This window comes from Sapajus apella, unplaced genomic scaffold, assembly GCF_009761245.1.
Source record: "Sapajus apella isolate SASKATOON/1434 unplaced genomic scaffold, GSC_monkey_1.0 scaffold72, whole genome shotgun sequence".
NCBI lineage: Eukaryota > Metazoa > Chordata > Mammalia > Primates > Cebidae > Sapajus > Sapajus apella.
This window is the reverse complement of record NW_022437012.1, coordinates 248,133-263,584: the sequence shown is the minus strand read 5'-3', so window position 1 is coordinate 263,584 and position 15,452 is coordinate 248,133. Positions and strand designations below refer to the sequence as shown.

General features: G+C 47.9%; 1 protein-coding gene across 27 annotated transcripts in view; it reads right to left on the bottom strand.

Annotated features, from left to right (window-relative positions):
* Window positions 1-2,553: 2,553 nt before the first annotated feature.
* Window positions 2,554-15,452, bottom strand: part of CLASP1 (cytoplasmic linker associated protein 1) — a 246,053-nt gene continuing 233,154 nt past the window's right edge. For all 27 annotated transcript variants that reach the window (XM_032250581.1, XM_032250582.1, XM_032250585.1 and 24 more), the window contains 3 exons: window positions 13,520-13,726; window positions 11,779-11,895; window positions 2,554-5,691 (listed from right to left, as the gene is read on the bottom strand). In XM_032250581.1, the coding sequence (XP_032106472.1) occupies window positions 5,605-5,691; window positions 11,779-11,895; window positions 13,520-13,726 (411 nt within the window). In that variant the 3' untranslated portion in view covers window positions 2,554-5,604. The remainder of the gene's footprint in view (window positions 5,692-11,778; window positions 11,896-13,519; window positions 13,727-15,452) is intronic.

Below are 15,452 nucleotides of genomic sequence, written 5' to 3'. Positions count from 1 at the left end.
TACGTGACCTTTGTCCGTTCCTGCCTGGAGCCGCTGAAGTGTGAGTTAATAAGTACAGGAAGAGGTGGGCTGAGCCTGCGGGGGAAGAGCTGTGCCCTAGGAGGGAGCTCTGGCCCGGGGGGCCTAGCCCCCATAGTCTCCTCTGCTAACAGCATCCCATTTCACTTTCAAAAGTCACCCTCCTGGTGCTGCTAGCCGGTCACCATAGTTACCTGTAATGACAGGGATGGCCTGACATTCCTGATGCCATGTCCTGTTTTCAGCCACACCCTGCGGGATTGTCCCCAACCTTGGGGTCAAACCACCTGTTACATTTTAAGCAAAATGCTCTCCAGTGGTTCCCCAACTGGGGTCCCCAGGCTTGCAGTGGCAGCATTGCCTGGGCGCTCCGTAGAGATGCCACGTTTTCAGGCTGCCCCGGCCCTACTGGGTCAGCAATGCAGGCCAGCCGTGATCTGCTTCACAAGCCCCCAGGGGTTCTGATGTGCACTCTGAGGAGAGTCCTGGTAACTCCAGCGGAGATGGAAAGGTGCGAGGCCTGATGGGGGGACGGGAGCGCAGCCGGGCCGAGCAGAGCAGCGCCTGGGCCCAGCTCTGTCAGTCACTGTTTAGCTGGGACTCCTCCTGTGCCTGTTTCATTTGGAAACTGAACACCACAGTGCATCCGTCAATTGATATTCTCAGGACTGGTGTGAAAATCAGCAAGATGCCTCAGACCAGAATTCTGGCAAAGTGTGAAGTTCATCAGCCAGGAATGCCAAGAGCCTCTGTACCCCACCCTTCACCAGTGGCCTGTGACCTTCTGGAAAATGGCAAGGTCTTCTTGGCAGCTCATGATAAGGCAGGGTAATGGCACCAGGGTTGGAGAACCACATATAGAAAGCGGAACAGGCTGCTGTGCCTGAGCCCGGTCCCATGCCCCAGGGGTTTTCCACTTTTGCCAATGAATAATGGGCTGTGACTGAAAAGGGGGGTGACGTCACCTCCTGTGCATTTCCCAGTCCACAGTAGGAGGCAGGGCAGGTGACCATCGCAGCATTTATTTCGGCCCAGCTGCTTCACTCACATCATTTCCATTAACTCTCATGGCACCTCTGCCAGGCAGTTATTTTTTATTTTTTTCTATAGTTTTGAATACAGCCCGGCAATTCTTAATTCATAAACGAAAAGACTGAGGCAGAAAGCGACCTGCCCAAGGGGGCCAGGGGCGGAGCTGGGATTCCAATTCAGGTATCTGAGATCCAGAGCACGCTGTGGCATCTCAGGTCCAAGGGGGTGGGCCACAGAGTCACTGCATAGTAGCACTCGGGAGGTATCACGGAACGCAATGGTAAACAACTTTTTAGTAAAAAGTAAAGCTTCAAAATGTGGCCTATCCATACAACAGAATATTATTTAGCCTTAGGAAGGAAATTAAAAATTTTAAAAATGCAGGTGAACATATGTTTAAAGAAAAATTTTCAAAAGAAATTGTGATATATACTGTGACATGGATGAACCTCAAGGACATTTAAGCAAAACAAGCCAGTCACAGAAAGCCAAATACTGTATGATCCACATATGCGAGGTACCTAAATAGTCAAATTCAGTGAGACAGGAAGTAGAATGGTGGCTGCCAGGGGCCTGGCGGCGGGAGGAATGGAGTTACACCTGATGGGGACAGAGTTTGTTTCACTAGTGAAGAGCCCTAGAGAGCACCGTGATGGTGAAGGTCACACAATGACCTGGGTATATTTACCACCACGGAACATCATACTTACAGACGGTTAAGATGGCAAATCTTGTGTTATGTGTACTTTGCCTCAATTTTAAGAATTGAAGGAAAAAAGGGCTTCAAAGAAGTGGCTGTGCAGCCCACCTGGTCTCAGCAGCTCTCCAGCTCATCTCAGGATTGGAGGCCGACCTTTCTCCTGCTTCCACCTTTTCTGGGAGCTGTTCTCACTGCTCAGTTGAGGAAATGGAGCCCAGATGAGGGAGGCCCCTCCTCCCGCGGCCCCACAAGTGTGGCTGGGATTCCAGCCCATGCGTCTCATCCCCACCTTGTCACTGCACACACGGCACAGCAACCCATTTCCAGGGGACTCCATCAGGTACATTTCCTTAGGTTGATCTCTTTTTAAAAATTTATATTAATACATATTTCTTGAGATGGGGTATCACTCTGTCACCCAGGCTGGAGTGCAGTGGCGCATTCTCAGCTCATTGTAGCCTCTGCCTCCCGGGCTCAAGTGATTCTCCCACCTCAGCCTCCTGGGTAGCTGGAATTACAGGCCCACCATGACGACACTGGGCTAGTTTTTGTATTTTTAGTAGAGACGGGGTTTTGCCATGTTGCCCAGGTTGGTCTTAAACTCCTGAGCTCAAGTGATCCGCCCGCCTCGGCCTCCCAGAATGCAGGGATTACAAAGGTTGACCTCTTGATGTCAGGAGGGGAAAGAGCTCTCCTGATGTACTCCTCCTGGATCCTTTATCCAAACGGCTGTGTTCTGATGGCAGGGAGAGATCAGCTGTCTGCAGGGCATGGTGGTGATACAGACATCATCAAGCACAACGCTGAATTAAGTCTTTTATTCTAGGGCAAACTCAAAAGGGTTTTTTTTTTTGTTTTCTTTTTTAGCAAATCCTAGCACATTATTAACAAAAAAATCTGTACATTTGCCATGATACACTTGAAAGTGAAACAAATAAGATATAAATACAGATATGGATGTAACATGAAAAAGCCCAAAAAAACCCCCAAAAAACAAAAAAAACCCTCCCAATCTGGGGGTGTGGGGACCATGCGTGTGAACACAGTGCCAACAAAACGATTTTGGTGGCTGATATTTTTCAGAGCATTTTTTAAATTTCCAAACATCATTGTTAGCAAAGTCCTGGTGGGATTCTACAAAGTTCTTATTTGCTGACCTTTAAAGTGTAACATTATGCTTGATAAATAAAGGGTGGCAGGGAAAGAAAAAGACTGATGAGACAATGAAGTCAGTCGCATTACCTGCACAGGGTGGTAAGCTAGTGAGGCGCATAGAAAAGGCAGGCCCGTGGCATCCGCCGCAGGTCCGGGAAGCACACACAGTGCACTTGAAGGAAGCTGCGTGCCCCGAGGACCGGCCGCACCCTGCCCAGACCCTGGCTGCAGGGGAGGCAGCAGCTTGCAGGAAGCAGGAAGTCAGACTGCCCGGCCCACAGTGGAGCAGCAGGGGTCCTAGGGCCCTGGCCAGTCAGGTAGACAGGGAGGCAGAGACAGGCTTAGGTGCTCTGTGTTCTGTTTTTCATTGGAACAGGGGCCCTGCAGGGAGGCGGCGGCAAGGCAAGGCAGCTGCAGCTGTCAGGGTCTGGGGGGCGAAGGTGGGCTCGGCACCCTCCCAGTGAGGTGGTGGCGGCATGCGAGTCTCCTCGGCGCGGAGGCAGCAGTTTTCAGATTGAGGCCAAGAGACCTGTGACGTGATTGTATCTCTCTCTAAGTCAGGAGACTGAAGATTGGGCAAGTGACATTCGAGGCTAGCCCTTGGTGAGTACTATGAGGACGTCCAGCAATGTTCGAGATCTTTTCTAAGTACACTGGGACCTGGGGGGCCTTCTGGGAGTCAAAGAGCTCAAGGAGAAGGGTCCTTCTAACTGCATTAGGCATAAAGGAACTCATGGATAACCTAGGCTGACACACATACCTACAACAGAGGGATCAACAAAAGACTCCCTAACTCACTTGTAGAGTGTAAAAGAGAAATACCATTCTTGACATACTAACAAACAAACAGTGTTTAGCAACGAAAGACCTGGTCCTGCTATATTTTGAGCCAAAGCCAGTCAGTGATACCCAATCCCTTGAAATGTACCTCTCAAGTTCCTTAAACAGCAGCAGTGAGGTACCACACGCGTAAGGCGCACACGCGCGCGCGCGCACACACACACACGCACACACACGCGCACACACACACACACACACACACACGGGTCAGTTCCCTGGCTTTATTGTTCCTGGGCATTATGGGGCCTTCATTTTCAGTGCATGTTTCCAAATACAATGTTAGTCTTTCCCAGCTTCCTACAGCCAATCCAGAGGGCCAGGGCAGAGGGGTCTGTGGAAATGACGGTGAGAATCACGTGCTCTGGCTCTCAGCCTCTGCTTTCAGTGCTAGTAGTTGCGGTGGGCTCTGCACCGGAATAGCAAATACCTTATTAGAATTAATCTCAAAAGAAGCATTTTCCTTATGGAAAAATCAGCTCAATTTATAGGATCTAATACAACAGTAAGACACAATAGAAGTCCTCCTGATTAAGAATTTCCATTTGGCTTAAGAATTTTAATCAAAATTTATTTAACCAGACTCCAAACCTCTAGTTACTTTTATTGGAGTGATTAGGTTCTAAAGATGTTTTTAAAGGGGGCCTACTGGTTCCTCGAGGAAGGAAGAGAGACTCTAAATGTGTGTGTGTTTCTAATCCTGTTTTTCTGCAATCTGCAGAAAAATTATTTTTTCCCTAAACAGTGACTATTTCATCAGCAGACATTCAAGGAACTACTTCAGTTTATAAAATTTAAAAACTTGTGATATCCAGTCTCTCTAGGCTCTTCTTTGCTCTTAGTCGCACATTAAATGGAGAATTAAGATGGTACAGATGCCATTTCCCAGATTAACTGAGACGATGTTAGAACTGAACAGCTTGGGGAGAGCGTCAGGGAGAGGAAAGAAGTTGGTGCTAAATGCGAATCACCAAGTAGCCCAGGGATGACGGTCCTGGCAGAACCCCCGTGACAACAGTGTTCCCAAGGACCTCAGCAGTAAAGATGAAAGACTTTTCTTTGATCTTCTGTGCTTCGTGAACTGCCATCTCAGGCATCCCTAAATGATGCCATACATTTATCTTATTTTAGTGACCAGATTTAAACTTGAAGAATTCCTTTGCATGGAAGCTCTGGGGTAGGGACCTCTGTGGAGTTGATTAGGGAGGGCTGGAAGATTGAGGGGATGCACTTCTGATTCTACGCTAAAAGCCAGGGCGGTTGGCCTCCAGTCTGGATAAGACAAGCGAAATTCCCAGCGTTTGTTAAAAGGCCGTCTTCAGACTGTTCTTGCCAAGACTTGATTCCCATTTTTAGTAGGTCTCAGAACGTAACTTAAAGACGTATCACCTTTCATGGTGTCGGCTGTGAACGGGGCCCCACACAGACCATACTCACAAGAAAACAGGCTAAGGAGGAGGAACACAAAGTAACACCCCACCCCACCCCCAAATCTGTTATTAACTGAAAAAAAAAATGCTACTTTCTACCAAGTAGTGGCCAGAGCGCTCTGATTTTTAGAAGCTGCACCCCACACGCACGGCTTCACCATCTCAGCAGGCTGTACAAGACGTGTTTCAGTATGGCTCTTTTCTGCTCTTATTCCTTTTGTTTTGTATGAAGACTGCAATACAGGCCTTGCTTCCTTTACATTCAATACCAGTAAGATTCTACAGGAAAGCTGGAAGGGACCAAAATACTGATTGTAATAAATATTTGTGGGCCTCCTTGTACTGACTGGGCAGCCGATGAAGGGGTAGGGAGAGGTCTCTGAGAGGCACCACCGATTGCTTCTAGGTCTACACAAGAGACAGGCGCTGCTATTAGCTGTGCGTGGAGACATCGGAGGAGGAGCTGCTGTTGCTGTTGGTGGTCTGGGCCCTCTTTATGTACAAGTTTAGTAGCTTCATCTGAAAAGAGAAGATGAAAATGAATTAGCAGGAAGAAAAGCTATCAGAAAGTAGAAAACAGGAAAAAGAATCACAGGTGACAGTAAGAACACAGCAAGTCCCTTAGTCCCCTTTTTATTCATTATAAAAACATGTTCTGAGTGCCTCCTGCTCATCCAATGCATCTGCCAGGTGCTAGGGCCACAGAGGGAGAAAGGAGGAGAGGGAAAAGCAGTGGGCAATGACAACACCAGGTGTCACAAGCAGGTGGGCCGCGGCAGCTCCTGAGAAACGGATACGAGGGACAGGGCCACACGTCTCAAGGGCGGCTGCAGCCAAAGGCTCCATCAGAGCCAGGGGAAGAGCAGGGTGACAGCCCCGCTCCACAAGGGTAAAGTGGCTGGACCAAGCTCAGAGGGCAAATCCTCTAACCTTCTCACCTTTAGCCTCTTGCGTAGCTGGGACTACAGGCATGTGCCACACGCCTGGCAGTACTTTAAATGTAAATGGATTAAACTCTTCAATCAAAAGACAGAAATGGGCAGAATGGATAAACATGTGATCCAATTATGCTGTCTATAAGAAATTCACTTTAGATCCAAAGACAAATGGACTGAAAATGAAAGGATATATAAAGATATCCCACGAAATAGTAACCAAAGAGAGCAAGACTGGGTATACTACTATCAGACAAAACAGACTTTACATCAAAAAAGCTTCTGGAGGTAAGACTTTAATACCAAACCCTCAATAATGGATAGAAGAACCAGACAGATGATAAGCAAGGAAACAGAGGACTTAACGCAATAAACCAACTTGATCTGACAGATGCATATGAAAGTCAACAACAGAACATACATTCTTCTCAAGGGACATATTAAGCTTCAATAGATTTTAAAAGATAGCATACAAAGTATCTTTCTCAACCACAACGAAATGAGGAAATCAATAATAGAAGGAAAACTAAAAAATTCATAAATTTGTAGAAATTGAGTAACATATTCTTAAACAACCAATGGGTAAAGGAGAGATCCTAAGGTAAACTAGAAAACATGTTTAAAAAAAAACTCACTCTGGCCCAGGCTGGAGTGCAGTGGCACAATCTTGGCTCACTGCAGTCCTGACCTCCCAGGCTTAGATGATCCTCCCGTCTTAGCTTCCTGACTAGTTGGGACCACAGGTGCACACCACTATGCCCAGCTAATTTTTGTATTTTTGTGTGATGTGGTTTTGCCATGTTGCCTAGGCTGCTCCTGAAGTCCTGGGCTCAAGCGATCCTCTGGCCTCGGCTTCCCAAAGTGCTGGGATTATTACTGTGAGCCACACCTGGCCTTAGAAAACATTTTGAGACAAATGAAAATGAAAAGACAACTTTCAGGAGGCAGCAAAAGCAGTGCTGAAGAGGAAAATTTATAGTTATAAATGCTTCAATTAAAAAAGAAAGTTCTCGGCCGGGCGCGGTGGCTCACGCCTGTACTCCCAGCACTTTGGGAGGCCGAGGCGGGTGGATCACGAGGTCAAGAGATCGAGACCATCCTGGTCAACATGGTGAAACCCCGTCTCTACTAAAAATACAAAAAAATCAGCTGGGCATGGTGGCATGTGCCTGTAATCCCAGCTGCTCAGGAGGCTGAGGCAGGAGAATTGCCTGAACCCAGGAGGTGGAGGTTGCGGTGAGCCGAGATCGCCCCATTGCACCCCCCCCGGGGAAAAAAAAAAAAAACCCCCTCTTAAAAAAAAAAAAAAAAAAAAAAAAGAAATTCTCTAATCAACAACCTAAACTTTATACCTTAAGGAACTCGAAAAAAAGAACCAAATCTAAAGCTAGCAGGAGAAAACAATAAAGATTAGAGCAGAGATAAACAAAATAGAGAATAGAAAAATAGAGAAAATTGGCTGGGCCTGCTCACACCTAAAATCTCAGCACTGTAGGGGCTGAGGTGGGAGAATCGTTTGAAACCAGTTCAAGACCAGATTGGCAACATAGTGAGACCCTATCTCTACAAAAAAATAAAAACATTAGCTGTGATTATGTGTGCCTGTAATCCCAGCCACTCGGGGAGGATGGCTTGAGTCCAGGAGGCCAAGGGTGCCAGTGAGTCATATTGTGCCACTGCACTCCAGCCTGGGTGAAAACACACACACACACACACACACACACACACACACACTTTAAGTTTTGTACAGATGTGTATAAATACATATATATATATATATATATATATATATATATATATATATATTGCTGTTGCCCAGGCTGTTGGTCTTGCTGTTGTCCAGGCTGGTTTGGAGCTCCTGGCTTCAAGTGACCCTCCCAAAGTGCTGGAATTACAGGCATGAGCCACCACTTCTGGCCCAGTCAAATAATTTTCAGCAAGCGTGCTAAGACCATTCAATGGGAAAGGATAATCTTTTTACCATGAGAAATCGCCTTCAGATATTTATTTTCAACCAATGAGATACCCATTAGGATAACTCTTAGAAATAATTAGAATTATCAGTTGTCAGTGTGATAGGAAAAAAATAATAAAAAAAGAAATAATTAGAAATAAATTCGAAAAGTGAAAAATCAATAAAAAAATAAAAACATAAAATAACCAGTGTCGATGAGGATGTGGAGAAATCGGAACTCTTGTGCACTACTGGTCAGAATGTAAAATGCGCAATCTCTGTGGAAAACAGTAGCAAAGTTTCTCTAAACATTAAAGGCTTGAACAGGTACACCAGTGTTCACGAAGCATTATTCACCAGGGCCAGGAGGTGGAGGCCACCCAGGGTCTCTCAGCAGATGAGCAGATAAACAAAGCATGCTATCTATACACGACGGACTATCATTCAGTCTTGAAAAGTAAGGACGTTCTGACAAATGCTGCAACATGGATAAGCCCTGAGGACATTATGATAAGTGAAGTCAGCCAGCCACAAAGGACACATATGATGTAATTCCACTTATATGAGATACCTAGGGTAGCCAAATTCACGGAGACGGAAAGTAGAATGGTGGATGCCAGGGGTTGGGAAAGGAGGAAATAGTAAATTATTGTTCAATGGGTTCAAAGGTTCAGTTTTGTAAAATGAAAAAACTTTCGAAGACGGATGGCGGTGACGGTTATATAACAATATGAACCATACGCTTAAAAACAGTTACAATGGGCTGGACGTGGTGGCTCATGCCTGTAATCCTAGCATTTTGGAAGGCCGAGGTGGGCGGATCACTTGAGGTCAAGAGTTTGACACCAGCCTGGCCAACATGGTGAAACCTCATCTCTACTAAAAATACAAAAATCAACTGGGTGTGATGGCGGGCGCCTGTAGTCCCAGCTACTCTGGAGGCTGAGGCAGGACAATCGTTCGAACCCGGGAGGCAGAGGCTGCAGTGAGCCGAGATCGCACCACTGCACTACAGCCTGGGTGACAGAATGAGACTTTGTCTCAAAAAAAAAAAAAAAGTTAGGATGGTAAATTTTGTTATATTATGCCACAATAAAAAGACTGTATTGGAGAGGAGAAAAAGAAAAGAATGCTTGTTCAAGGTCATAAAACTAGTAAGTGGGGAGCACAGACCAGAAGGCAAGCTGAGCCCAAAGCTAGTGTTGCTGCCATAGCAATGGGGCATCTCTCCAAAGGCACTATACAGGTTCCTTCCCCTCATCAGACCTCTTTCTACAGACCCTGGTATCATTTATCAACCTCATTTAAGCAAAGGGAGAGGGTGTTCTGACAGGCCTGCAACACTGGAAAACAGGGAGCCATGGCTTGACTCTTTTTGTTTCTAGTCAAAGAAATTGAGACAGACAGCACCACGCTCTGCCAGCTACCCATCTAGTTGAGGAAGGGCGGGACTTTGTATTAGAAGATGTGTACCTGAGTCTATGAAGTTTATATGAACACACCAGAGCTATTACATTAAAAAAATTTAGGCTGGGTATGGTGGCTCACACCTGTAATCCCAGCACTCTGGGAGGTTGAGGCGGGAGGATCACCTGAGGTCAGGAGTTCAAGACCAGACTAGCCAACAGGGCAAAACCCCGTTTCCACTAAAAATACAAACTTAACCAGGCGTGGGGGCACACACCTATAATCCCAGCTACTTGGGAGGCTAAGGCAGAAGAACCTGGGAGACAGAGGTTGCAGTAAGCTGAGATTGTGCCACTGCACCCCAGACTGGGTGATAAAACGAGGCTCCATCTCAAAAATAAATAAATAAATAAATAAATAATTTAAAAAATTTAATGGCTGGATGAGCTAGGCTACCAAAGCAGAAAGATGTGAAGGCCAGTCTCTCCAAACCCCTGAGCCAAGAGGTTGTAACTGGGGGAGGGAAGGGCTGGCTCCTGGTCAGGAACATGGGCTCTGGGCCCAAAGCATCGCCAAGAGTAGCAGCAGCAGGTCAACTGCCAAGTGGGGAGGAGGAAACACCTGGATTTTCTGTCCCTTATCCAAAGGGTCAAGTGAGATGATGGGACAACTCTCTGACTTAGAGAAGTAAAAAGTGCCAGAGAAAACGAAGGTGTGACTCACGTTATTTTTGGATGAATTCTCCATTTTATAAATCTAATTCCCTTTGTTAATTGTATCTCCTAGGTCCTCCCGGTCAGCATGAATCACCTACAAATCCCTGATGGAGGTAGGGGGAGGAAGGAGGGCGGGGGGACTTTTCCTCAGTGTTTTTCAGATAATTAGGGAGGGGATCTGATGAGGAGCCTATGCAGGAGTGAGGAGAGGAGGAGGAACTGGAGAACAGAATCAGGTCGCTCCCAAACCACGCACTGCACACCTGCCTCATACACCTCTTCCAGCCTATCTGCTTATTCCTGTTTACAAAAAGAGGAAAGCGTCTCCTCTGGACCAGTGGTTCTCAACCAGAGGTGATTATTTTGCCCCGCAGAGGGTATCTGGCCATGTGTGAGACGGCAGTGATGGTCACATTGGCAGGGGGTGCTATTGGCACATGTCCGTATAGACAGTGGTGGTCAGAGATGCTGCTTAAGCTTTCTACCACACACAGGACAGCCCACCTCAACAAGGTGGCCCGGAGTGTCAACAGAACCAAGGTGGAGAAACCCTGCTCTCAACACCCCAGCCAGAGCTCTGCCTCCCCAGAACTCTGCAGAAGCAAGGCTCTGGCTATGACACTCACCAGCTGTGTCAAAGCAACAGCTCAATCTGAAATTAAACGGGCCCCTCCTCTCATAAGAGCAGACGCTTCTGGTTTCATGCTTTCCACTGGCTTCATCTGACAGAGTGGTTTATACAAAAACAGGGGCGGGGATTTCAAACTCCACAGAGATGTGCTTTCCCCACAGGCAGCCCTGAGGTCCCAGGCCCAGCCGGCCTCCTCTCTGGGAGTTAAGGCTTCGCCTCTTCACTGTGCCTCCCCTGCCACAGCACGAGGCAGGGTTTTTAATCTGCTCTCACCAGCCTAGCATGTCAGATTTGAGTTTCTTTCTTTTTTTTTTTTTTTTTAATTAAAGCCAATAAATAGTCTAGCCGCTCTCATTTTCGATGACATCCAATTTTGGTCCATCTTTTCCCCCTAATTCCAGACACCCTTAAAGGAACATGAGAGGCAGCAGTATAAGAAGTCTGCCTGGAGTCAGGTCTGTGTGCCCTGGGGCAGGTTAAGGGGGATGACCATGCTTATCCCCCAGGGATGTTGCCGTAAACATGAGTCAACGCATGCAAAGTGCGCAGGGTTGCCCTGCTGGCCGTGGCAGGCTCGAGGTGAGAGCCAGCTGTTGCCACTACTGATGCCCATGAGGGACTCGGCTCTGATTCCGCAACTGCTAAGCAAGCAGGTCAATTTCTTCATTGTTTCCATGAAAAATCACCTGGTTTCTAAATAAGCTGGAAATAAACTAGCAGCTCAAAATCAGCACTTCGTAAACAGGAGTGAAGGCAGACTCTGTCGTATAACGTCAGTGTTACCTTAAGCTGACTTCACTGTACGGTTCCTTCTTATATTTAGAAAAATGCTTTTGGAGAAATAAGGCCCAGCTAAAACACAATGAGCAAAACCTGTCTGGAATCAGAGCTGCAGTCAAACGGATTTATGACAAGCTGGCAGAGCCCAGGTGTGCCTATCAGCCCAGGTAACACTATCCATACCTTGCTCCCTGTGAGCTGTGCGAGGTGAGGTTTCAGGTCTTCTCCGATTACGGAATAAATCGCCACTAAGCAAAACACGCTGGCCTTACGCACACTACTTTCGGTGTTGTCATAACCCTAGAGAGCCAGGAGGGAACACAAAAAGGAAACCAGATCAGAGATTCATTCCACAGTCAATATCTCATCAACATCTCCACAAACGCCCTCAGAGTTCAACCTTGGACTTGTCAGTAACAACCAGGATAGACCTCAGCCCTGCAATGGAATCCAGAGAGCTTTCACCCCAAAGGGGTCACAACTTTGCATCAAGAGAAGCTTGGTTTCTGGGGTCCAGAACAGGAGGCTGGCGAGTCCCAGGCTGGTCTCTGCATCTGCACAGGCGCCACCTGTAACAAGCTGTCACCCAAGAAACATTGCAGGGGAGAGAGAATGAGACAAGGGAATGAAGGGGAAAGTTAAGTTGCTTTGTCACCATTTCTCCCAAAGGTAAAGCAAATTTCCTTGTGAAAATGCCTTTAAAGAAATGAGAACAACACTCACTTTTGTGAGCAACACCCCTCTACCCTCCACTGATTGCTGGGGAACATCTGGTGCCAGCCCCTGATGTCCATGTCCCATTTTTTTTAAGACGGAGTTTCATTCTTGCTGCCCAGGCTGGAGTGCAATGATATGAGCTCGGCTCACCACAACTTCTGCCTCCTGGATTCAAGTGATTCTCTTGTCTCAACCTCCTGAGTAGCTGGGATTACAGGCGTGTGCCAACATGCCCGGCTACTTTTTATATTTTTAGTAGAGACAGGGTTTCTCCCTATTGGCCAGGCTGGTCTCGAACTCCTGACCTTGATTCGCCCGCCTCGGCCTCCCAAAGTACTGGGATTACAGGTGTGAGCCAACACACCCGGCTGTCCATGTCCCTTTGCAGTGGACCTCCATCTACCCGTCAGCCTCATCCCGACCCACACCCGGCTGGGGCTACCTGCCGCTGTTCTCCAATCAGCGCGGGACTCTTCAGCCTCTGTGCCATTCTCTTTGTTTGGAATAATCTAGTCCCCAACAGTTATGTGTTTAATCCCCAACCCAAGCACCCAGCAAACAGCAGCATTTATTAAATATGATGCTGACTCCTCTCTACCTTTCCCCAGTGAAACTCCCTCCTTTGCCAAGGGCCAGCTAGAAACCACGTCTTCTACGGACCCTCTCCCCCCCACCCCAACCACTTCGCTACTGTCATGTGGCGCATGGCAACATCTGTAATTGTCTGCGTGGCTGCACAGTAGGCAGAAAATCCTGAGGCAGTCCACACAGTGGAACGCAGCTGCTTTCTGCCAGTCTGTCTTACTCACTGCCTCATGCTGAGAAGAGTTTCAGTAAGTATTTGTGGGCTGCATGAGACCAAGGACCATTGTTTGATTTACACCCCATGGTCCACCTCGCCCAGGGCTGGGGCTACAGCAGGTGTGCAGTAAGGGTTTGTTGAAGGAGTGGACAAAAAAATGATCAAAATATGTTTACAGTAAACAGAAAGTTCATTCTGTGAGCTGCCAGGTAAGTCTTCTTAGTGCATTCAGGAGAAGGGGTGAGCTGGACGGCTGTGAAGTGTCCCTGCCACACGGCCTCACAGGTCCCGCCTGGTTTTTCCTACCCGTCCCTGCCAGTGAAGGGGGAGCACAGAGCCCTTATATTACTTCGAGTGAGGTGGCCCACACAGCCTGGGGACAGACAACCCAACATGAGGACCTACCTGCAGCAAGCCTGGGATGATGTCGGCGAGGAGCTGCAACAACGACTCCTTGGCGATCCTCTCGACGACTTTGGTCTGCATCTTGATGGCAGCAAGGTTGATGGGATAGTCAGCCGTCTGGATGATGGGGCAGAGCACCTTGATGCACTGCTCCGGGTGGATGGAACTGGCCAGTGTGGACGCAGCCTCCTCAGCCGCTCTCACCACCTGAAACACCCAGTTTCCCCAAAGAGTGAGCTCCACATGCCGTACGAGGCAAAAGACCAGACATCACTTCTGTCTGATTTCAGAGTCCAAAAAATAACGACCTCACTCAATGTCAGATGGCAGCCATTGCTCATTTGTCTCAATTGTTAAAGTAAACAGAGGGGTTTGCAAGGTGATTTTAAAGGGGAGTGTGGGCCTCAGAAAGGCAGGTCTGAGGGATTCTGGCGAAAACCTCAGAAAAGGTACTCCACATACGGCCCCCACTCAGCCGCTCATTTGGAAACGGAACTTCTCAGGCCCACCCAGACCTGCTCACTCAGAGGTGGGCCCCAACTGGAGGAGAGGGTGCAGTGAGCTGTGTTGGTAAGAACCAGGTGATTCCTACAGACACTAAAATTGAGAACCTCTGCCCTAGAAGACTAGGACCTGAATACAGAAAGGCTTCCCAATGGCTTGTGGGACACCCATAAATGGAGCATCTGGGAAGAGGCCTGGAGGAAATCAGAGTGACTTCAATGCTGGCACTTCCTGGAAGAGGCCCACCTGCCAGGCAGCTGGGAAGGTGCAGAGAGAAGACCCTGGAAGGGTTTTCCTGAGAAGTCTCTTCTGGAAAGTTGCTCTTCTAGGACTCTGTGCTCACGATGTCCCCTTTGCCTTCCATTTTTAGGGAAGTACATGAAATGACCGTCTCATGGTCAGAGGAGCAGCCTCTGACTTCTGGAGGGCCACAAGACCCTCTTATAATAAGGATGGAAGCTAAATGCAAAACCCAGTGAGGAAGGAGGAAGACAGCAGAAGGCCTGATGAAAAAGCCTGGGCCTCAGGCTCAGGGAGCAAGTCCCAGTCACACTAGTCCCCATGCTAACACTCCATGTCCTCATCTGCAAAACAGGGATGTTTGGTGATGTCACCGAGAATGAATGGTGAGCAGTACTCAAGATACAGTAGACAGTCCGTGAAGGATGCTTACTACTATCAATGGCACAGAGTACATAAATTATACAAATGAAATATACAGACAGACACCGGGTTATACGCACATGTATTTTCTTACAAAGTACAACAGAACTCGAATACTTTTCTCCTATTGCCAGCCCTGGCTGGGCTGGTCATCCCACCCAGATTCCTCTCTGCATTATGTTCTGCTACTCAAAATAACTCAGCTCTAACTTCATACAACAAAAAGGTGAAGACTACCAGCCCACAGCTTCAGTCATCCCAGCCCTTATGATGAAGCAAGACAGGCCCATGGCAACAGCATACGGATCATCTGGAAATCCGCTTCTAGTTATGGGCATGAAGTGGGTGAAGAAGTCTGTAGAAGCCAGGGAGCGTGGGGAAACGGACAGGAAACCTACAGAGAGGCCACCTGAGCTGTGTAGCAAACAGGCCCACGCCGGGGCTCAGAGACCACACATGCTGCTTTGGGTCACTTTGAGGCCCTCACTGGGGCTCCTCCTGGGGCTCTGGCTCCAGATGAGGCTCGGCTTCACCCTCAGCCCAGGGCTGCTCTGCCCCACGAACAGGGCTCACTCCAGGGAGTGTGTGTGAGTCCATGTGTCGGCTCTGCTCTGTGGAATGGTAAAGGGAAATTTTTTCCAACACTAGACAGCCAAGTTCAGCTCATTAGCAATGGACACGTTTGGGGCCAGCCATGCTGCTGATGGTGGGTTTTTCACTACGAAGCTCCATATGAGCTTTGGCTACTCACTCCCACTACCTGGCA